The sequence below is a fragment of the Vipera berus genome (genome assembly GCF_964194415.1).
Source record: "Vipera berus genome assembly, chromosome: W".
Lineage (NCBI taxonomy): Eukaryota > Metazoa > Chordata > Lepidosauria > Squamata > Viperidae > Vipera > Vipera berus.
This window is the reverse complement of record NC_138210.1, coordinates 75,286,368-75,310,536: the sequence shown is the minus strand read 5'-3', so window position 1 is coordinate 75,310,536 and position 24,169 is coordinate 75,286,368. Positions and strand designations below refer to the sequence as shown.

The 24,169-nt window shown below is 53.4% G+C and overlaps 1 protein-coding gene across 2 annotated transcripts in view; it reads right to left on the bottom strand.

Annotated features, from left to right (window-relative positions):
* LOC308676717 (disks large homolog 4) overlaps nucleotides 1-16,974 on the bottom strand; it is a gene marked incomplete at both ends in the record, with an annotated part of 88,492 nt that extends 71,518 nt beyond the window's left edge. For both annotated transcript variants that reach the window (XM_081342713.1, XM_081342714.1), the window contains one exon: nucleotides 16,945-16,974. In XM_081342713.1, coding sequence (XP_081198839.1) covers nucleotides 16,945-16,974 — 30 coding nt within the window. The remainder of the gene's footprint in view (nucleotides 1-16,944) is intronic.
* Between the last annotated feature and the right edge of the window lie 7,195 nt (nucleotides 16,975-24,169).

Genomic DNA, 24,169 nt, shown 5'->3' with positions numbered 1-24,169 from the left:
AAGTCCCCACATCTGAAAGCTGCTGAGGTTGAGACGTGTTTTAAGGTCACAATGGGAAGAGGAGGGGGGGGGGCTTACTGAATCCTTGGCCTGACCTGGTGGGAACCTCCATGATTTGGGGGTTTGGAATTTGGACCCCCTTCTGTATCGCAGCTGGACAATAGCCAGGAGATGCTAATTCCTTCTGATCTCCCAAGAGATTTTGCTCCTCCGGTTTTTAGCTTTAACCTGTGTGTACTTTCAGAGACACAGATACACACAGACAAACACGCACTAAACTTCAGGTGTCCTGGCCCCAGGACCGTTCAGGTAGCCCTCAGCATTTAGCAGCCGTTCAAAGTTACGACGGCGCTGGAAAAAACAAGCCATTCTGGGCCATTTTTCACACTTAGGAACGTTGCAGCCTCCCCCGCGGTCGCCTGATCAAAATTCAGACGCCCGGCAACCGACTCGCCTTTACGACGGTCGCGGCCTCCCGGGGTCACGTGATTCCCCCTTTTGCGAACTTATGACAAGCAAAGTCAACGGGGGGTGGGAGGGTGGAAGCCGGATTCACTTAACGACCGTTTTACTAGCTTAACAAATGGAGTGATTTACCTAGCAACGGTGGCGAGAAAAGTCGTAAAATGGGGCAACAGTCACTTAACCAGCGTCTCACTTAGAAACAAAAAAAAATGTGGTCGTAAGTCGAGGTCTTGACTGTACGAAGGGTGAATCCAAGAAACAAAAATGGCAGCCGCGGGACCCCCGATGAAAACCTCCCTTCTTTTTTTGGTGGGGGGCATCCTATCTCTTGGGACCCCACCCCACCCCACCCGCGGACACGTCCGGCTTGCAGGCTGGCCACAAAATGAAATTATTTGACTTATTTATTCATTAAATGTTTATGCCGCCCATCCCCTCCCTGTTAGGTGACTCCGGGTGACTGATGGGTTCTAAAAATAAGTAAAAATAAATCAATTCATATATTAAAACACAATTAAGATATACAGGCGATGGTTTCCTGCCTGAGCAGGGGGTTGGACTAGATGACCTCCAAGGTACCTTCCAACTTTTTAAAAAAAATTTTAAATTTTTATTTTTAAGTTGCCTTAAATAACAGCAACAACAACAGCAATAATAACAACAAAAACAGCAACACTCGGAAGGGACCTTGGAGGTCATCTAGTCCAACCCCGCCCCTGCTCAGGCAGGAAAGCCTATACCATTTCAGACAAATGGCTGTCCGGTCTCTTCTTAAAAGCTTCCAGTGTTGGAGTGCCCGCCATTTCTGGAGGCAGGTAGGTAGTTCTCCTGCAACTCCATCTTTGAAACGGCTCCCTGCCTGTCTGGTTCAGCAAGGTAAAAGCTACAGTATTTGCCGGCTGCCTTTTAAAAAATAAAAATAAAAATAAAATAAAAATCTTGCCCTCCACGAGGACTAGACACTTGGAAAACAGGCTGAGGAAGTCACGAGGAGGCTGAGGGCAGCATGAAAGCTTCTGGGGGGAAAAAGACCACGGGGGGAAAAAGTACAGAGAAGAGCAAACAAAGATGTTGCAGGAGCTGGAGACAAAAAGATATGAAATTGCCGGAATTGGGAACGGCCAGTCTAGAGAAAAGAAGGACTGGGTGTGTGTGTGTGTGTGTGTGTGTGACATGATAGCGGAATTGCAGTATTTGGGGGGCTGCCCCAAAGAAGAGGGGGGCGGTCCCCCCATTTTCCAAAACGGCCAAAGGCCGGAGAAGAAGCAACGGATGGAAACTCGTCAAGGAGAGAAGCAGCCTGGAACTAAGGAGAAACTTCCTGACAGAACAATGAACCGGTGGAACTCCTTGCCTCCAGAAGTTGTGGGTGCTCCAAAAACTGGAGGCTTTTGAGCAGAAATTGGACAGCCCTTTGTCTGAAGTGGTCGAGGGTCTCCTGCCTGAGCAGGGGGCTGGACTAGAAGACCTCCAGGGTCCCTTCCAACTCTTATTCTCCTGTTACGAGCACAACTGAGCCCAGAATTTATGTTGCTAAGTGAAAAATTTGTCAAGGTACTTTTCTGGCCACGTTTATTAAGCGAATCAGCCCGGTTGTTCAATTAGTCACCCGGACGTTAAGCGAATCCGACTTCCCCCTTTGACTTGAGCACCCCCATGCCTGCTCAAAGGCACTCTCTCTCTCTCTCTTTCTCTCTCTCTCTCTCTCTCTCTTATTCTCTTTCTCTCTCTCTCTCTCTCTCTCTCTCTAATTCTCTTTCTCTCTCTCTCTCTCTTTCTTTCTCTAACTCTCTTTTTCTCTCTTTCTCTCTTCTCTAATTCTTTTTCTTTTTACTCTCTCATTCTTTTTATCTCTCTCTCTCTTTCTCTCTCTCTCTCTCTCTCTCTTTCTCTCTCTCTCTCTCTCTCTCTAATTCTCTTTCTCTCTCTCTCTCTCTCTCTCTCTCTAATTCTCTTTCTCTCTCTCTCTCTCTTTCTTTCTCTAACTCTCTTTTTCTCTCTTTCTCTCTTCTCTAATTCTTTTTCTTTTTACTCTCTCATTCTTTTTATCTCTCTCTCTCTCTCTCTCTCTCTCTCTCTCTCTCTCTCTCACACACACACACACACACACACACACACATACACACACGCGTGTGTCCATAGGAGCAGGACGAGGATGAGGCTTGATTACTATCTCAACAATGCCCATAAAAATCAATTAAAAAATCAATCCAAAGATGGGAAGGAAATGAGGGGAGGGTCCCCCCTCTCTCGTCCTGGGGGAGGGGGGGAGAGGAAGGGTCCAGCGGGGGGGGGTCCCCGAGAGGAGACGGAGCCCCTTCCCTTTGGGGTGGGGAGGGGAGGGGGCCGGGAGGGAGTGGGTGCCAGGGGCTGCAGGAAAGGATGGGGGGGGGCGTTGCTGTGCGTTGCCCAAAATAATCCCCCCTACGCATCCGCGATCCCGTTATCCCTGGTTGCCATGGCAGCCCAGAGGCAGCCGAGGCGGATGGGAAGCGGGGAGGAACGTCGAGGTGGGGGGGGGGTCTTTCAAGGTCGGGAGGGGGGCTGAGGGAGGAAGCCCGGAAGGAAGGGTTGAGCCTCGGGGGGGGGGCTCCCTCGACCCGGGGAGGGGGGCTTTCCTGGAAAGCCACTTGTCGGAATTTTTGATGGACAGCCGTGCCCCCCCTCCCCCATTTGGCTCTGTGAGATGGGAGGCAGCCCCCCCCCCACTCTGGAGACCTCCAGGGAGTGGGACTACAACTCCCATGGTTCCCATTGGACTACAGCTCCCTGAACAGGACACACACACACACACACATTCACACACGTTCTGCAGGCTGACACCCCCCCACCCCCAAGGCCCCGGTCTGTTCTCTCCTGCAGAGGCAGCCGCTCCAAAGGACTGGAATCAGGAGGGGGGGCAAAGGGTGGTCTGGAGCCCCCAGTTCAGGGGGGTTTGTGGTCGCCCCTCCGAATTCTCTGCCCTTCCCGGAGTTTAGGTTTTGCGGAAGGAAAGAAGGAAGGAAGGAAAGGAAGGAAAGGAAGGAAGGAAGGAAGGAAGGGAGGGAGGGAGGGAGGGAGGGAGGGAGGGAGGGAGGAGAACGGAGGGAGGGAGGGAGGAAGGAAGGGAGGGAGGGAAGGAGAGAGGGAGAGAGGTATAGGAATGAGAAGGAAGGGAGGGAGAACGGTGGAAGGGAAGGAAGGAAGGAAGGAAGGAAGGAAGGGAGGGAGGGAGGGAGGGAGGGAGGGAGGGAGGGAGGAGAACGGAGGGAGGGAGGGAGGAAGGAAGGGAGGGAGGGAAGGAGAGAGGGAGAGAGGTATAGGAATGAGAAGGAAGGGAGGGAGAACGGTGGAAGGGAAGGAAGGAAGGAAAGGAGGAAGGAAGGGAGGGAGGGAGGGAGAGAGGGAGGGAGGTATAGGAATGAGAATGGAGGGAGCAAGGAAGGAAGGAAAGGAGGAAGGGAAAGAGGGAGGGAGGGAAGGAAGGAAAAACAGGGAAGAAGACAAAGGGAGGGAGGGAGGGAAGGAGGGAGGGAGAGAGGGAGGGAGGGAAGGAGGTATAGGAGTGAGAAGGAAGGAAGGGAGGGATAGGAAGAAGGGAGGGAGGGAAGGGACCTTTCAGGGCAGCCCCCCCCCCCACACCTCCTGCCAATCCCCAATCCCCCTTCCCCCACCCCTCAGTCCAAGGAACCATCGGGAGACCTGAAAGGAACCTCATGCCACCTAACTGGCTCCTAACGACAACCATTGTTTTGAACATAACTCAAGGTTCTAGTCCCTATGAAGACGCGACCCATCCCTGAGGCCTGCAAATGCATTCAAACAGGCAGCATTCAAACAGAGCTGGGAAATCCCCCTTCCATGCCAGACGCCATCAATCTCATCCTGGAGAAGATTTCAAGGGTATTCTATTTTTTTTAATTATTATGCAGGTAGTCCTCAAGTTACGACTGTTTGTTTAGCAACCAAAGTTACGACAGGGCTGATGAGCGGTTTTGGGTAAAGAAGGGAAAAGTTTGGGAAATGCCGAATTTAACCAGCAGATGCTTTTTAAACCAGTCCAACGCCTGACAGTCCTCGATTTATAACCACTCGTTCCGAGTTACGACGGCACGGGGAAAAAAGTGACTGGCAGCCCGTCCTCGAACTTACGATGACTGCAGCATCGTCACGACGACGTGATGAAGGCTTGGGCGCTTGGCAACCGGCATTGTGAGTCCTCGACTTACAAGCACAGCTGAAAACCAAAATTTCTGTTGCTAAATGAGACAAGTTAACATTGCCCTGTTTTACGACCTTTCTTGCCACCGTTGTTAAGGGAACCACTGCAGTGGTTAAGTGACTAACACGGTCGTTAAGCGAATCTGGCTTTTTCGCCCCCCCCATTGACTTCCCTTATCACAAAAGGGGATAATAATCAAAGATAATAATAATAAAATTGGAAGGGACCTTGGAGATCATCTAGTCCAACCCGCTGCTCGGGCAGGAAACCCTATACCAGTGATGGCGAACCTTTTAGGGACCGAGTGTCCAAACTGCAACCCAAAACCCACTTATGTATTGTCGGGTGCCGGGTGGGCGTGGCCCATTGGGTGGGTGTGGCCCATTGGGTGGGTGTGGCCCATTGGGTGGGCGTGGCTGCGGTGATAATGGCAGACTGGGTGGGACTAAAAAGTTCCATCAATCAATTCCAACTTTGTGAGATATATTTTTTTCCCCACAAGAAGTTGAAATTGATTGATTGATGGAACCTTTTTTTTTTTTTGCACACAGCGGCGGAGGCCTAAAGCAAAAAGGTTTTATAAAACCCAGCTGGAGGCCTAGGACTGGGACGACGGTGCGCGTGCCCACAGAGAGGGCTCTGCGTGCCACCTGTGGCACGCGTGCCGTAGGTTCGCCACCACGGCCCTATACCATTTCAGACAAATGGGATGCCGAGAACGTCATAAATGTGGGTCGGTTGCCAAGGCTCCAAATTTTGATCACACGACCCACTTGGATGCCGCCGTGGTCGTTAGATGTGAAAAACGGGCCTAAGTTGCTTTTGGCAGTGCGGTTGTAACTTTGAACCATCGCTAAATGAATGGTCGTAAGTTGAGGACTGGCTGTGTTTACGACGGTCGCAACGTCCTCGGAGGGGTGTGTGTGTCACCTGATCCCCTTCGGAGACCTTCGTACGGTCAAACTCAATGGGGGAAGCCAGATTGGCTTAAGGACCGTGTGATTCGCTTAACAACGGAAGCAATTTGCTTAAGGATCGTGGCAGAAAGGTCGTAAAATTAAACGCGATTCACTTAACGACCGCCTTTCTTAGCTAGTGGGCCCAATTGTGGTCGTAAGCCGAGGACTACCATTACCACATAGCTGCCTTACCTTACCAAGACGGAACCCCAAGCTGGGGGGTCTTACAGCTCTTCCCCCTCCCAAGAGCCAGAGACCTGACAAGCCTTTTAGAGGCCCAAACCATCATTCTCACAGACTGCCACAAACCAGGTTTCCCTCGTGCAAGCCAGCTTCTCACCCCAAACCAAGCTTGTACACAGGTGGTCCTCGACTTACAACTACCACGGGGCCCCAGAATTTCTGCTGGTAAGTGAGGCGCTTGTCAAGTAAGTTTTCCCTCAGACCTTTTGGGCCACCATTGTTAAGCGAGTTGCTGCCATTTTTTCAGTTAGCAACACGGTAGTTAAGTGAGTCTGGCTTTGCCCCATTCGCAGAAGAGGATCGCGTGACACACACACACACGGCACACTGTGCAGCTGGTATAGGTACACGTCAGTTGCCAACCCTTTGAATTTTGAACAAGTGACCACGGGGATGGTGTGACGGTTAATAATAATAATAATAATAATAATAATAATAATAATAATAATAATAATAATAATAATAATAATAATAATAATAATAATAATAATAATAATAATAATAATAATAATAATAATAATTTAATTTCTATACCGCCCTTCTCCCAAAGGACTCAGGGCGGTGTACAGGACTCAGGGCGGTGTACACCAAGAGCCTTGGAGCAGTGGGCTAATGCCTCCTTAAGTAACACCAGCTGCCTGCAATTAGTGCAGGTTCGAGTCCCACCAGGCTCAAGGTTGACTCAGCCTTCCATCCTTCCCAGGTAGGTAAAATGAGGACCCAGATTGTTGGGGGCAATTAAGCTGACTTTGTAATAATGCCGCTTGGGGGTGTGTATGAAAGCCCTAATAAGCAGGCATATACGTAGAACGAAGGCTACTGCTAAGCTTGTAAGCCGCCCTGAGTCTTCGGAGAAGGGCGGGATATAAATGGAATTAAAATAAAAATAAAATAAAATAAATAAAATACAATAAAAATACAATATACAAAAGTTAAAAAGGAATTAAATAGTGCAGCCCAATAACAATAAAAATAATGCAATTAATATTAATATTAAAATACCCCAAACCCATCAGACCAGGCCGGCTTGTTCAAATAAGTATGTTTTTAGGTCACGTCGGAAGGAGCGAAGGTCGGGAGCCATCCGGAGCTCAACCGGTAAACGGTTCCAAAGGTCTGGTGCGCCCACAGAGAACGCCCTCCCCCTGGGGGTCGCCAGTCGACACTCTTTGACCGACGGCACCCTAATTAAGCGTGACAAACGGTCCTAACTCGCTTTTTGCAGTGTCGTTGTAACTTCGAGTGGCCGCTAAATGAACGGTCGTAAGTCGAGGTGTACTTATAACGCAAGGGTCTCCAACCTTGGCCACTTTAAGACCGGTGGACTTCAACTCCCAGAATTCCCCAGCCAGTATACTCACTGTGGCCTTGCTTACTCTCTTATAATCCCTTCCTCTCCAATCTCTCTGCTTTAAGGGATAGGTGAAAAAAAACAACCAGGCATGGCTGGCCGGGGAATTCTGGGAGTTGAAGTCCACCAGTCTTAAAAGTTGCCAAGGATGGAGACTCCTGTTATAAACTAATTGAGGCCAGATAAAAATCTAATAAATAAATAAAACCCACCTGCCCGGGCCGCGGATGGGACCACCCAGGTTGAGCCCATCTTGTCCACCTCCCACACGTTTTCCTCGGCGGCCTAACTAAGCCGTTTGCTGCATTCACACAACACGCATTTGCGCTCCGAGCGAGGGGGCCGGCTTCGCACAACCTCCCCCCCCAAAGCGGATCTCTGTGTGTGAACCGCCCCGCACAAACACGCCCTTCTCAAGCGCGCCAAAGGGCCGCCTCCACCTTTTCCCCGCCTCAAACCCTTGGGCAGAAATTCTGCTGCCTCAGTTTCCCCTTTTTTTCTCCTAGACCCGAAAGGGGTGGGCGGGGGTGGGTGGGGCGAAGATAGACCTCGGCAGGACTTTTCTTTGCGATCCTAAATAGTAAGGAATGCAGCGCAGAGCGCCTACCCCCAGCTCAGCGCCAAAGTCACAAGCGCCATGCTGAAACTTGGGGAGGTCCCGAGTTCGAGTCCTGCCCTAAGCACCAAAAAAAGGAGTTTTCTCAGCTGACCAAGAGCAAAGTGAGGAACGTGGCGAAGGAAACCACACAAATGTGTCCAAACCAGCCTGAGTCAGGTGTCACACACACAGACACACAGACACACACACCAACAACCCCACAACCCTCAAAAGAACCTCACAACCAGGAAAGACGGACCATAGAAAGTAGGTGTAGAGACAGGTCAGTTCTCGACTTACATTGTTTCATTTAGTGACCGAAATCACAACAGCCCTGAAAAAAGGGACTTATATGACCGTTGTTCACACTTAACGACTGTTTCGGCATTCCCAGGGTCACGGGATCGAAATTCAGACGCCTGACAACTGCCTCGTATTTATGACGGTCGCCGCGTCCTCAGGTTACGTGACCCCCTTTGGCGACCTTCCGAGTCCATGGGGAAACCATTAATGACCGTAGTCATTCGCTTAACAATAGTGGACAGAATAAAATGGAGCAAAACTCAGTTAAGAAATGTCTCACTTAACGACCGATATTTTGGGCTACAATTGTGGTTGTAAGTTGAGGACTGACTGCCTCTTCCAGATATTCTCAAGACAGCTTGTCACGGACATCGCGAGATCCCGTCAAAAGGAGCGAAGAACGAGACGGGGTCCTAAAGCACAATTCATTCCCAGGAAGCTTGTGCGTGTCTGTGAGTGTGTGTGTGTGTTTGTGTGTTGTGTTGTGTTGTGTGTGTACATGCTTCCTCAACCCTTGGCTGGACCAGCCTCCTTCAAAGTCCCCACAAATCCTTCTGATCAGCCCAGGGATGGATGGATGGATGGAGGGAGGGAGGGAGGGAGGAAGGAAGGGAGGAAGGAAGGAAGGAGAGAAAGAAGGAAGGAAGGAGGAAGGAAGGAAGGAAAGGAGAGAAAAGGAAGGAAGGAGGGAAAGAAAAGGAGGTTAAGGAAAGGAGAGAAGAAGGAAGGAAGGAAGGAAGGAAGGAAGGAAGGAAGGAAGGAAGGAAGGAAGGAAGGAAGGAAGGAAGGAAGGAAGGAAGGAAGGAAGGAAGAACAGGGAAGGGGATAAGGAAGGAAGGAAGTGAAGGAGGACAGGGAAGGAGAGAAAGAAGGAACGAAGGAAGGAGATAAGAAAGGAAGGAGGGAAGGAAGTAAAGAAGTAAGGAGAACAGGGAAGGAGAAAGAAGGAAGGAAAGGAAGGAAGGAAGGAGAACAGGGAAGGAGAGAGGAAAGGAAGGAAGGAAGGAAGGAAGGAAAAAAGAACAGGGAAGGAGAGAAGGAAGGAGGGAAGGAAGGAAAGGAGCTGCCTGAAAAAAAATAGGAAAAAAAATACAGGAACTCCTTGACTTACAACCATTCACTTAGTGACCTGTTTGCAGTTACAACGGCCCTGGGGAAAAAAGCACCCTTTTCCACACTTACGACCGTCGCAGCCTGGTCGCACGATCAAAATTCAGGCGCCTGGCACCCGGCGTCTCCTTACGACGGTCCCGTAATCCCCTTCGGCGACCTTCTGACCGGCAACGGGGAAGCCGGATTCACTTAACGGCCACGGGACTCCCTTAACCACGGCCGCGATTCACTTAACAACAGCCTGGCCAGCCAAGGCGGTAAAAAGGGGGACTAAACTCACTTAACAAATGTAGCCACCCAAATTCTGTTATCGCCTGTTTTGCGCCCTAAAAATCCGGGAAGTGGGGGGGGGGCTGTCTTGCACCACGGACCCAGCTCCAAACCAGATACCCCCCCCCCCGATCCAGCTTCCCATCCATGCCTAGAAGAAGCCCCCTCCCCTTCCTTTCCCAGCCTTCCTCCTCCTCCTCCTCTCCCACCCACTCAATAAATTGCATTTATTTTACCTGCTTCCCACCCACTCCGAGCTGCTGCTCAGTGCAAAAGCTGGCTGCCCCCCCCAGCCAACGATGGGGGTCCCAACCGGTTCTCTCCTTGCCCACCTTCCGGCTGGGGGCGGTCAAAGGTCAATCCCGGTGATGTGTCACCGCCTCTCGAAAGACCCCCCTTCCCCGCTCGCCCAGCAACCTCACGGCCCCACACGCCTCTCGAGTTTTTTTTGCTCTTTCCACACAAACGCGCCCGCCTAGACACACACACACACACACACACACACACACACACGATGAGTCACGGCCAGGGCAGATTATCAATGGCAGGAACCACGCGGTGTGTAACACACACACACACACGCACGCACGAACTGCACAGTTGTCACCCACAAATGGTCCCTCCTCTCCTGTGGTTTTTTTTCCCCCCCTCGGATGCTTCCGCTAAAGAACACCGCGGGTCTCGCAAGATGTCCATGAATATGGGAAAGAAAGAGGGGGGGGGGAAAGGAAAGAAAAGGAAGTGGGTGAAGGAAGAGGGGTCTTACTTGCAGTCCGTTTGGGGTTTTTTTGTGGGGGGGAAAAGAGAGAGGTAAGAGAGAGGCATTCCCCCCCCCCGGAGACTTTGGAGGGAGGCTATTCTGGGTGGTCCCCTTTCCCTTAGTTGCAGATCTTGGGGGTGGGTGGGTCATTAAACAAGAAGCCGGTGGGGGCCACTGACCAGACATCTGAAGGAGGCAACTCCTTCGCCAGGGCTGATTTCATGCTGGGTCGTCAACCCCCTGAAATCAGTGTTTTTCCATCCTTAGCGGCCGGAAGATGGGTGGACTTCAACTCCCAGAATTCCCCAGCTCGTGAGTGCCAGACTGGGGCACAGCCTTAGGGGTCCTTCTGAAGAAGGTCGGTTGTTCTCCCTCCAAGAAATTGCCCCTTAGGGGTTTCCCAAATGTCAAAGCCTGTGGGGTCCTCGTTTGTGTGTGTGTGTCTGTGTGTGTGTGTGTCTGAGCTGGGTGGTTTCCTTGCAGACGTTTCATGACCCAACTAGGGAACATCATCAGTGCAGGAAGGAAGGAAGGAAGGAAGGAAGGAAGAAAGGAAGGAAGGAAGGAAGGAAGGAAGGAAGGAAGGAAGGAAGGAAGGAAGGAAGGAAGGAAGGAAGGAAGGAAGGAAGGAAGGACTGTGCGGTCCTTGGGTGGTTTCCTTGCAGACGTTTCATGGCCCAACTAGGGAACAACACCAGGGCTAGAAAGGAGAGAGGGGATTGCACTTCTAGCCTTGATGGTGTTCCCTAGTTGGGCCATGAAACGTCTGCAAGGAAACCACCCAGCTCAGAGAGGACCAGGAACCCCACAGTCCTCCTCCTCCTCCTCCTCCTCCTCCTCTCCAGAAACCCCACTCTCTTCTAGCACTGATGATGGTTTATGAAATGTCTGCAAGAAAACCACCCAGCTCAGAGAGCAAGAAGGACCCCCATAGTCCTCTTTCCTTCCTTCCTTCTAGCACTGATGACGTTCCCTAGTTGGGTCATGAAACGTCTGCAAGGAAACCACCCAGCTCAGAGAGCACCAGGGACCCCCCAGTCCCCCCCCAGATGCAGATACTCCCTCCCACCTGCACACTGACGCCTGCTGCCTTTTGAAATCCAGGTCCTGCCCCGGATCTCCCAACTGGCCCAGCGGCTTCTCCACAAACGCATCTTCTACTGTACTCAGCGTCTGTCCGTCCGTCCGTCCGTCTGTCTACCTGCCATCCACAAGTCCTGCTTTGAACCTCCGGCTGTCCACGTGTCCCACCCCAAGTGCGAAACTCCGGGAGGAACTTTGGAGAGGCCTTCCCCTACCTTTCCGAGGTTCAATCCCAAGACTTTTCAGAAGCTAAACTTCTTCGCTCTGCGTATCCAACACCCCACACACACACACCCACACACACACCGTGTGCAGCGTACGATGAGAAGGCGCCAAAGGCCAAGGGGAAGAGGGACACTTTGGGGGGTGCCCAGCGCCCCAACCTCAGTCCCATTCTGGAGCAAAGGAACCAAGACTCTGAGGCAGCCAAAGGTGACTCTCTTTTTCCCCCCCTCTCCAATCCCAAAACTCTTTTTTTTTTGCACCTTTCCCACCGAAGCAGGTTTTTCTTTGTCTAGATGCTTTTGAGCTGCTATTTTCACAGGCCAGGAGGCATAATGAAATGCCACCCCAATTGCTAAAAAAAAATCACACACACACACAAACATTCAACCCCCGGCGCCTCCAGAGTGCCCAGATCAACCGGGAAGGGGTCGAAACCCCCCCCAAACGGCACCGTTAACATCCCTTCGACGCAAAGGGAGACGGGATCTGTCAGCTCCCATCGGGCGACTGCAGATTTGCCCTTCTCAGCTACTCTTCTGGCTTGGAAACTCCTTCGTTAATTAACCAGATCCGTTAAACAGCTGCATTTGCATAATGAGCTGTAAGCTCGGTTACTTTTCATCTCAGCTTAATCTTGGGGTTGTTTTTTTAAGGCGAAAGGGGTTAGCCAACTGCCCAGCCTCTTTTTAGCTGGATCCTGTCCTTAACGCGGTCACGTCGGAAGGAATATTTTGCCCAGGTTTAGCCACAGCTTTAGGGACACAAAAGTCTAGCCGAGGCCTGGAATGGACAGAATTAAAGGCACCTTGGTGGTCTCTGAGCTTGCTAGCCCTGGTGATGTAACCTGGGTGGGTAATGGAATGTCTGCAAGGAAACCACCCAGCTCAGAGACCCCCAAGGACCCCCCAGTCTTCCTCCTCCTCTTCCTCCCCCCCTCCTCTCTTTGTCTCTTTTGAAGCTTGCTAGTCCTGGTGATGTAACCTGGGTGGGTCATGAAACGTCTGCAAGGAAACCACCCAGCTCAGAGAGCGCCAAGGACCCCACAGTCCTCCTCCTCCTCCTCCCTTCTAACATTGATGATGTTTCCTAGTTGGGTCATTCATGAAATGTCTGCAAGGAAGACAATCAAGTTCAGAGAGCACCAAGGTCCCCACAGTCCTCCTCCTCCTCCCTTCTAGCCCTGATGATGTTCCCTAGTTGGGTCATGAAAGGTCTGCAAGGAAACCACCTAGCTCAGAGACCCCCAAGGACCCCACAGTCCTTCCTTCCTTCCTTCCTTCCTTCCTTCCTTCCTTCCTTCCTTCCTTCCTTCCTTCCTTCCTTCCCTGATGATGTTCCCTAGTTGGGTCATGAAAGGTCTGCAAGGAAACCACCTAGCTCAGAGACCCCCAAGGACCCCACATTCCTTCCTTCCTTCCTTCCTTCCTTCCTTCCTTCCTTCCTTCCTTCCTTCCTTCCTTCCTTCCTTCCTTCCTTCCCTGATGATGTTCCCTAGTTGGGTCATGAAAGGTCTGCAAGGAAACCACCCAGCTCAGAGACCACCAAGGACCCCACAGTCCTCCTCCTCCTCCTCCTCCTCCTCCTCCTCCTCCTCCTCCTCCTCTTCCTCTTCCTCCTCCTCCTCCTCCCTTCTAGCCCTGATGATGTTCCCTAGTTGGATCATGAAACATCTGCCAGAAAGCCCCCAAACTCAGAGTGCAACAAGGGCTGTTTATTTCAACCCTGAGCTACACATATTCTCTTTGACGGACAGAACTATCCTCGCTTCCTTGATCTGGCTGTGAGAAAGGAAGGGACACACAGCTCCATCTGAAAGCAGCCCCCCTCCAGGGGTCTCTTCCCCATGATCCTTGACTAGCACAAGACGTGAGATCTGGTAACAACCCATAGGGATCACCTTCAGGAAGGAAAGAAGCCACCCCTCACTCTTCGCATATCCATTATTAATAGGAGGGGGGAAGTTGATAGAAACCCCCCCCTCTTCTCTGAAGTTGCTCTTACAAAGGGCTTCCTGGCAAGTTCAAGAGGGACTCAAGTCCTTCTCCAAGGGCAGGACGAGAAGTGACGGGGAGGGGGGGCTCATCAGAGAGAGAGAGAGAGAGAGAGAACCACAACCTGGAACTCAGGAGGGGGTTTCTGGAGATGAGTAACCCAGCCCAGCGTCTGAAGTTCTGGCCTCTCCACCACTGGAGGTTTTGAAGAAGAGATGGGGCAACTGTTCGTCTGAAACGGTATGGGTTTTGCTGCCTGAGCAGGGGGTTGGACTAGATGACCGCCAAGGTCCCTCCCAAACCTTGGATTCTATGGTCTATATCTTGTCTGTCTGTCTGTCTATCCATCCGTCCATCCATCCATCTGCACTTGTGATGCTAGCTAGTTGGGGTAATGAAACATCTGAAAGAAAACAACCAAGGTCAGAAATCCCCAAGGACCCCCATCTGTGTGTATGTGTGTGTGTGTGTGTCTACTTATCTATCTATCTATCTATCTATCTATCTATCTATCTATCTATCTATCTATCTATCTATCTATCTATCTATCTATCTTTAGGTTTTCAAGGGGGGGGGGGAAAGGGGGTGCGTGTGTGTGTGTGTGTGTGGTATCAGGATGCCTGCCTTGGGCCCCTGGGGGTTGGACTAGAAGACCTTCAGGGCCTCTTCCAGTCCTTTGGATTCTATAAGTCCCCAAATCATCTCCACCCCTGCCCAAACCCTGCTCTTCTCCACAGGGTCCCCCCAAGGCTGCCATGCCAACCAGCTGCCTCCCCAAACAAAGGGTGGGGGGCTTTCCAGGGACCCCCTTCTTCAACCAGCCTTTTCCTCTCTGCCTTCCCTCCACTTCCTGATCCCAGTGCCGACCTCCCCTGTCCTTAAAATTCAGGTCCTTCAGTCCAGCTCGCTAAGGCCCTTTCTGGTCTTCTAGCCTCACATTTCCCGCCCCCCCTTTACCCCCCCCCCCACTGACAGCCCCCAGACCCTGTGTAAAATAGTAGGGAACACCCCCCCACACCACCCCTTCTGCTTAGATTTCCACCCTGGCACCTTCCTTTCCCACCAAGTCTTCTTCCAAAGCCAAAAGGATTCCACCCTGTTTTCCCCTCTTGGCCCTTGGCCATCAAGCCCCCCCCCCACACACGCCCAACACAACCAGAGTCTTGGGGGGGGGGGAAGGACCAGCACTGCAGCTCCCCAGATGGGGAACTGATAGACAGACACGGTAACCATAAGACTGTAATTCACCCACACAGAACAGCGGGGAGGGGGGGGGGAAATCAGCCTTCAAGCCCAATCGGAGTGTGATATTTAGCGCACCGCCTGTGTGTGTGTGTGTGTGTGTGTGTGTGTGTGTGTGTCTCGGGCAGAACGAATTGGCTCCTTCTGGTGCTATTTCTGGAACTCTTTCTCTCCTCCCCCCCCACCTCTTCAACCCCCCAGTCTCTGTAATGTGCTCCTAAAAGTGCCTTTCTCCATTCCCAGGAATGCCAAAAAAAAAAAAAAGCTTTGGTCGACGAAGCTGCTTCTCTCCGCGGACCCCCCCCACCTGTTCAGGGACGCCCCCCACCCCGTCCGCCAGCCCCTTCCCCTCCCCTCATTCCTGTCCCCCACCCCCAGCCCCCCACCCCACCCCCCGGCCCTTCTTTTGTAATCAGGCATTCACCCCACCCTGATTAATCAGGAGTGAACATGGCTTCTCCTGGCCGGAAGGCGGGATGGGGAAGGGGAGCGAGCAAGGCTGAGCTTGTAGGGTGTCTCCCCCACCCCCCCACCCCTCCTCAATTCTCAGGCTGCTGCATTGTTAAGCTACTCTTCGGAAGCCTTAGGAGGGGACCCGCCGACCTTCTCCTGGAGCTACGCGGGAGGGGGGGCCGGGAAGGAGCCTGAAAGGGGCGCCGCTTGTTCGGCCTCCAGCCTGATTCAGGCCTGCCTACTCTTCCTTGCCGCTACTACCAGCACCTCTTCGTTGACTTTGGCACACCCCAGCCTTCTCCCCACCCCCCACCCTCCCCCGACCCCGCCACGGCCTTCATTCTTCCAGCCCCCGCCCCCGCCCCCACCCCCACCCCCCACCCGCCTCGACACACCTGTCACCTCCTTCCTCACACACCTGTAGATGAGCTACTTGGTAAAGCGCCGCCGAGGAAAGAGGCAGCTGCCAATCAGCGCCCGGTCCAGGAACTGCCGGAGCACCAGGCCTCGAGTTGAGGCCTGGGCATTCCGCATCTCCTTTCCCCCACCCACCCACCCACCCACCCCCACGACCCCCAGCCCCGGGCAAAGCGAAGAGGGCAGGGATGGGGAAGAAGGAGAGAAGTCGGAGGGGCGCAAAGGCGGCTTCGGCCCTCGGGGTGGGGTGGGGTGGGGGGATCCGGTGCGCGCCATCCAGACAACCCTCCTCCTCCTTCGCCTCACCCCCCCACCCCCCCCCACACACACCCCCGCCGGATCTCTGGCAAGTTTCCCCCGAGACGAGCAGAATCCAGAAAGCCCGACCACCCCACCCCGCCACGTCCGAGGGGGCCCGTGTGCTCCGAGCAGACCGCCATGCAGAAGCCCCCCCTGCAGACGCGCGCAGCCCACACCCCAAAGTCCTGCCTTGCTATGCCACGGGGGGAGTTGGTGGGGGGGGGAGGAAGGGAAGAAAACGCGTGTGTGGCGGGGGTCTTTCCCTAACCCCCTCAAACCCGTGCTGCGGGGGGGGGTGTAAAAGCTCCCCCTCCCCGTTGGTAGGGAATGGCCAGGAGCCGGCTCAGGGGGCTGGGGAGGGGGGCTTCCGAAGCGCCTCCCTCGCTCTTAGGAGGCAGGCGAGGCGGGGAGGGGGGGGGTTCGCGACCCTTCCCCAGCGGTCTGAAGAAGGCTGCTCCACAGAGCTGCAGCCCCTCGGTCTCCCCCCCCCCTCCGCCGCCTTTAGCGCTGTCATGGCCCCAGCCCGGCGGCGAGCGGCGGCTTTCAGCACCAAGGCCAGCTCCGGGTTCCCACGCTTCCCTCCGCCCGCTTCGCCCCCTCCCCATCGAAGCCCCCCTCCCCACCCGCCTCGCCCCCAAGTGCCTGATCCCACGCAGCCTCAGCTCCATGGAAACTGTGCCGAGAGAGAGAGAGAGAGAGCTGGTTTCCCACCCACCTACCCCCATCTTCCACCCGCCGCCCCCACCCTCGGCCCTCGACCACCCAGGGCCCCCTCCCTCGGCCCTCGACCACCCAGGGCCCCCTCCCAGCAGCCAGGGCTGGCCGGGCAGCTCGTCCCGTGCCCCCTCGGCCCTCTCCGGCCTCTGGCCCCTCTCCTCCGTCCCTCGCCCCCCCCTCCCAAGTCCCACACACACCGGGCAGCGTCCCCCCCCCCACCCTCCCAAAAGGGGCTGTCAAAGGGGGTCCTTACCTTGGTGGTGACTATGCACAAGCAATCCATTGGATTCCGGACCCGAGCAGCAGTAGCTAGGTGGCGGAGATCTGTAGCACATCAGACACGCCGGGGCTCAGGGTTACCACTCGCCCCCCCTCTCCCCTTGACAATGATCCTTGGCTTCCTCGCCTTGGCAGCGGAGAGGGGCACCCGGGCTGGGGGTGGGGGTGGGGTGGGGGCTCCCAGGCGGGCGTGTGCGTGCCTGTGGCGGGGAGGGGAGAGGGGGGGTCGGCGGGCGGGCTGGGTGTGTAAATGTGCGAGAAGCGATGGGCAGCGCGTGTGTAGCGAAAGGGAAGAGCAGAGAGGAAGAGGGAAGGGAGGGGGGAGCGAGCTGGCTTGCGGAGAGTGGGTTGGGGGGGAAGTGACAGAATGTGGAAAAGGAAGGGGAGGGCGCGCGGCCGGGCGGGAGGGCGGTCTGGGGGGTGGGGGAGGAGGAGAAGGGGGTTGCTCCCCAAATCGAGCCCCCTCCTCCCAGGACGGGCAGCGGGCGCAGCGTGGGGGGGAGGCAGGAAAGGGAGGGAGGCGGAGGGAGAGCAGGTAAGGAGGAGGAGGAGGAGGAGGAGGAGGAGGAGGAGGAGAGGGAAGGGCCAGGCAGAGCCCCTACCTCGGGCTTCAGCGCCCCTCCGGAGAAGGGCAGAGGGAAGGGGGGGAAGGCAGGCGCGGGGGACCCACCAAGCACAGAGGCAGAGAAGGGGGGGTTAACCTCTGGAGTGCCGGAAGGGGGGTGGGTGGTGGCAGAGGTGGCCGACGCGTCACCAGGAGTTAACTCTGCAGGTGCTGGAAGCAGGCGGGGTGGATGGGAAGGGGGCAAGGGGGCAAGGAAGCAGGAGAGGACAGAGACTTGGGCCACCCAAGGAGACCAGGCCTCCTGGTGGGGGATTAAGGGCCCTGGAATCCAAGATATAGGGTGGTGGAGGAGGGCTCTGGATTTCCCACTTCTTGCCCGCCCGCCCCCCCTCCGTGGGAATCTGAGAAACAAAGGCCCAGCATAGCCCCAAAATGCAGCCAAAAATCCCCACGGGAGAATGAGAAGCTCTGGGCAAGGACACAGAGCACAGATTCCAAGGGCAGGAAAGGGACCTCAGTGGTCATCTAGTCCAACCCCCTGCTCAAGGCAGGAGACTTTCTGCCATCCCGGTCAAGTCTATTCTTGAAAATCTCAACCCACAACTAGGTGGGTGCCAGAGAAGGGGTGGGTTTCCTTGCAGAGGGAGGATTGGGGGGTGGGGGGCTGCCCCACAGAAAGGTCCCACTTCAGCGCCCTTGATCCAGACTTCAACCTATTTCTCTTCTCCCCCCCCCAATATGGAAATAAGAACCCCTTAACTGGCTGGGTTTACAGATGGGGTGTCACGAGGCCTCCTCAAGAAACAAGAAACTTTTGTGCAAGCTACGCACCCAGAAACCATCTCCTCAATACCTCCTGCGTCCTCACACACACACACACCCCAAAACAAAACCAAAAATGGGTTGGGGGGTTTCCGCAGCTGCCCTAGAGGATGGCAGATAGCAAGAAGATTGGCACCTGGGGAAAAATCTTTGGACCCATCTTTTCCCTGGCTGAGTTGCCTGCGGGGAAGGATGGGGCTGGGGAAAAGGAGGGAGTGGGCAGGAAAACCTGAGTGTGTGTGTGTGTGTGTGTAAATATATAACACATAAGGCAAAAGATGAGGTAGGAAGGAAATGGACAGGTTTGTTAGAAGGAGCAGGAGGGGGGGAAAATGTCCAGGGTGGTCTTTGCAAGCACCCCAAGGGAAGGTTTGCAAGTTTGACCCCTCCCCCTCCAAGCAGAGCCTCAAACTACAACTCCCATCGTGCACAGAGGGTTACGCTGGATGGGGAGCCACCATCCAAAGGCCTGGGCGGCAGATTCTGCCCCACTTTTGTGGCAAGGAAGAGCAACTTAGGAGTGCACGAAGAACCGGCTGAGTTTTTTCCATCCAGCTTCAGAGCCAAAGGGGGGAGGGGAAAAAAACTGCACCCCCACAGGCAATAAACCCCACCCTCCCTTGCAGGGACGTTGTTCCCTAGTTGGGCAACGAAATCTCTGCAAGCAACACACACACACACACACACACACACACCCCTCTCCCCCAGGTCTTCACAGTGCAAAGGTTTGTCCCTTCAAACTTTCCGCCGTCTTAGAGAGGGGAGCTGGCTTTGGGTCCCATGCAAACCCTCTGCAGCCTTCCCCGCGGCCCTCCAAGGTAGACTGCTGCTGAACCAGGAGGCTCACCACCAACCACAAACCCAGGTCCTTGACCAAAGCAGCCATGAGACAGAGAAGCCCTCTCCTAAGAAAGAAAACCTTGCAGGATCGGTTGCTTTAGCCCTCTTAGTCTTCACAACACCTCCGTTTGAACTACAAAGACCATCTTCCCCAGCCAGGCTCAGGAGTCCTCCGAGGGGTGGCAGCTATCTAACCGGCGGGTGCTATCGGGTTTTCAAAGCGCTCCCAATGTTCCCACCGGAATAATTTGTCTCGCAACCCCCCCAGTTAATCTGTGGAACTCGCTGCCACAGGATGGTGCGAGGGGAGCCCTGATTGGAGAAGGACGCCATGGCCAGCTGTGATTTGGGGTTAGGGTAACCTCTAATGGCAGAAAGTGAAGAGGAACTAAAGAGCCTCTTGTTGCGAGTGAAGGAGGAGAGTGCAAAACTTGGGTTGAAACTAAACATTAAAAAAACCAAGATCATGGCATCTGGCCCTCTCAATTCCTGGCAAATAGATGGGGAAGAAATGGAGGTAGTGACAGATTTTATTTTCCTGGGCTCCAAGATCACTGCAGATGGGGACTGTAGCCAAGAAATTAAAAGACGCTTGCTCCTGGGAAGGAAAGCCATGGCAAATCTAGACAGCACACTAAAAAGCAGAGACGTCACCCTGCCGACAAAAGTGCGTATAGTCAAGGCTATGGTCTTCCCAGTTGCAATGTATGGCAGTGAAAGCTGGACCATAAGAAAGGCCGAGCGCCAAAGAATGGAGGCCTTTGAACTCTGGTGCTGGAGAAGACTCCTGCGAGTCCCTTGGACTGCAAGGCGATCAAACCGGTCGGTCCTAGAGGAGATCCACCCTGACTGCTCTTTAGAAGGCCAGATCCTGAAGCTAAAACTCAAGTACTTTGGCCACCTAATGAGAAGGAAGGACTCACTGGAGAAGAGCCTCATGCTGGGAAAGATTGAGGGCAAGAGAAGAAGGGGACGACAGAGAATGAGGTGGCTGGATGGAGTCACTGAAGCAGGAGGCGTGAGCTTAAATGGACTCCAGAAGATGGTGGAGGACAGGAAGGCCTGGAGGAACGTTGTCCATAGGGTCACGATGGGTCGGACACGACTTTGCAAACTAACAACAACAACAACCTCTTGGCGAGGCTGGTCAAGTGCAAGATTCCTTTCTGGTCATTATGCCAAATATGGTCAAATTGGAACTCGGGACCCTCTTCCCTTGCCTTGGGGGAATTTCCTGGATTCTAAATGGCCCAGTCAAGGACATCCTGCTTCCCCCACCCCCAGTACATGGGCCCGTGTCCTGCTGCTCTGTTTCTGGTTCCTATGGGAGAATCCCAGAGATTAATTAACTGGAATTTCATTTAATTAAAGCAAAGATGTCCTCAACGCTCCTTCCCCCCCCCCCCGACCCAGTTAGATCTTTTCTCTGGATGATTCTTCCTCTTTCATCTTCTTCCTCTCTTTTACTCTTCGTTGTAACTCTCTCTGTCTCTCTATGGATCTATCTATCTATCTATCTATCTATCTATCCATCTTTCATCTATCTCTCTTATCCATCTATCATCCATGACTGTCTGTCTGTCTGTTTATCTATCTATCTATCTATCATCTATCTATCTATCTATCTATCTATCTATCTATCTATCTATCTATCTATCCGTATTCCGTATTCTATTCTGTTCTATTCCGTTCCATTCCATTCCATTTTTATTACTCTATTCTATTCTACTCTATTCTATTCACACACAGGGGAAGGGAGGGGAATAGATCGGCATGGGGGAGGCGCAGTCTGTACCCCTTTTATATATTTGAGCGTCCCCCCTCCCAAATACAGGGGTGACATAATTGCAAAAATCAACCTCACTTTTGTTGTTGGTCAAGTTTAGTCTCGGGCGTTGAGAAAGGGCCTCCCTCCCGAGACAGGAGGAGGATGTGGCCGAGAGACCCGGGGGCGCTAAACGTGCCCCTTTGGGTGCTGAACCCCCAAACTGAACACGGGCAAAGCTTCGGGTGGGGGGGGGAAAGGGGGGAGGCTCCGCCGGAGACAGATGAAACCCATCCCTACCTTGGGCAGGGACCTTTGCGAAGCCGATCGGCCGCACTCGGAGACGGTCACTTCATAAAACTCCTGGATATCTGAGTGAAAGACAGCCAAACACATCTGTTAGAGAAATATCACCCAAGTTTCGCCTTGTAAAAACTACGCAAACTGGACGGCATCTTGGTGGCAAAGAGGAGGGGGCAGGTTTGGGGCCCGGCCTCGTGCCGCAGAGGCTTGAAGGCAGGGGAGGTCAAAAAAGTCAAGATGGCAGCCACAGCTGTGCAAAAGAACCCTTAACCCACGGCGCATGTCTTGTCTTGATCTTCACAACCACCACACCGACAGAGGCTCCACCCACCCTGGTTGCCAGCCTCCAGAAATAGCAGGCTTCACAACCAAGATCTCCTGGTGGTCTCTCGACCATTAATATCCCAAGCTTCTACGAGACGCAGGAATGTCTCCCCAGGCTCTTCCACTATTCAGTAATTGAGATCTCCTGGTGGTCTCCCAACCGTTACCACCCCGACCTCCTCCATTTCCCTAGCTCTGTGATTCCATAACTGAGATCTCCTGGTGGTCTCTCAACCATTGCTATGGCGAGCTTCTCCGAATCCAGGCCACCTCAGGAAGACGCTCCCAGCCTTTCCCTTAAATCTTGGCCTGTTTCGACTGCACGCACACAACCTCTTAACACACCCACCATAGTTACTGGGTTTCTAGGTGGACAGAAGGCCTCGAACCCCAAACGCCTCTTGATGTCCTTATTTGGCTTGCAAAAAATGCAATGTATATCAGTGTTTCTCAACCTCATCAACTTGAAGATGGGTGGACTTCAGCTCCCAGAATTCCCCAGCCACCATGGCAACTTGAAGATGGAGGGACTTCAACTCCCAGAATTCCCCAGCCACTATGGCAGACCTTAATGTGGGTGGACTTCAATTCCCAGAATTCCTCAGCCACTATGGTAGACCTTAATGTGGGTGGACTTCAATTCCCAGAATTCCTCAGCCACCATGGCAGACCTAAGATGGATGGGCTTGAACTCCCAGAATTCCTCAGCCACCATGGCAGACCTTAATGTGGGTGAACTTCAAATCCCAGAATTCCCCACCCACCATGGCAGACCTAAGATGGGTGGACTTCAACTCCCAGAATTCCAGCCTGGCTAGGGATTTCTGGGAGCTGAAGTCCAGGAATCTTAAAGCAATCGAGCCGGAGAAACACTGCCGCACCACAGGAGCTCAGCCAGTCAGCCTTCCATTTTCCTGGTTCGTGTAGCCATCCCGTAACTGAGATTCCTGGCCAACCCCGAGGCTGCTGTCCAGCAAACCAGGATTACGTGGACTTATTTGAGCGGCTGCTTCTTCTTCCGTCTCTGGCAACTCTGCTAAATATAAGCCATCTTTCGAAAGTCTGGAAAATTACAGACTTTGGCACGCCTTACTCAAAATAAACAGAGATTGCCGGGTCTATAAATACATCCGAGCAATCCTTGTTCCGCAATCTGGTTTGTTGACGAGGCGGGGGGCTCAGAGACCTCAGGCACATTCCCAGGACCGCCGTCCCGCTCCACTTGCCCCAAGGAAAACGTGGCCTGCGTTTGAAAAACACGCTCCCCGTGACAAACCCTTTTACGTACGTGAGTGTGCATGTGTTTGTTTGTGTGTTTATCTGTGATTGTGCATTTAGGTAATCCTCAGCTTACGACGATAACTGAGCCCACAATTTCCCTGGCTAAGCGAGACAGAAGGTTGGACTAGATGACCTCCAAGGTCCCTTCCAACTTTATTATTATTATTATTATTATTATTATTATTATTATTATTATTATTATTATTATTATTATTATTATTAAAGTCTTGCCCCGTTTTACGACCTTTCCTGCTGCAGTCATTAAGTGAATCGCTGCAGTTGTTAAGGGAGTCACAGTCATTAAGTGAATCCGGCTCCCTCATTGACTTTGCTTGTCAGAAGGTCGCAAAAGGGGATCACGTGACACTCCGCACCGTCATAAAGAGGGATCGGTTGCCAAGCGGCCGAATTTTGAGCGTGGGGATGCCAGGACGGTCGTTAAGTGTGAATAAGGGTCCTTTCAGCGCTGTTGTAACTTCAAATGGTCACTAAACGAACTGTTGCAAATTGCGGACCAGCTCCACGGATTTTCTCCCGCCCCCCCCCCGCCCAATCTCGATCGGCTCAGGTGAACAACGGGAGTAACCCACGCTTGTTTGGACAAGCCAGGATTTGGGACAAGTGGGGTTGGACTAGAAGACCTCCCAGGTCCCCCTCCGCCCTTAGAGTCCTCGAAAGGCGGGTCTCTTGGAGAAGGGGACCCATGCATTTCCCTGACATGCCAGCAGGTGGCAGCAGCTCACTAACCGGGGCTAATTCTTAGAAAGAAAAGCTGGAAAGGGAGACCCCTTAGGAAGGTCCGGTGCCGGGTGCGAAAGACGACATTAGAGAAAATATCCCAAGCGATCTTTTTTTCCCCCACCCCCACCCCTCCAAAAAATCACCTTGCAGGAAGCCGCCTTCCTTGGCCCTTCAGAATAACAGTTCTGAAGACAAAGGTTGAGCCCGGCTCCTACTGGATGGGAGGCCAACAGGTGATCCTAAGCTTTCATTTTTTTTCTCTCTCTCTCTTGTCTCCTCCCCCCTCCCCCCCCCCCACGTAGCTTTGGTTTGGTTCCAGCCAGCGCCGTACCTACCCAAAAGGGCCTGGAAGAGTTCGCTCTGGAAGATCCCCAGGAGTCTGTCCCTCCTGGTCTGGGAACCCGGGTTCAACGACGCGGGTTGCTTCATGAGCTGGAGGACGGTGGCCGCCTCTGGGTTCAAAGGGAAAAGCAGAAAGGAGGAGGAAAGCAGTCAGGAATGATGGCTTATTCTGCCCGTTGCAGAATCAGGCAGACTTACCACTGGTCCTCAGGCTTA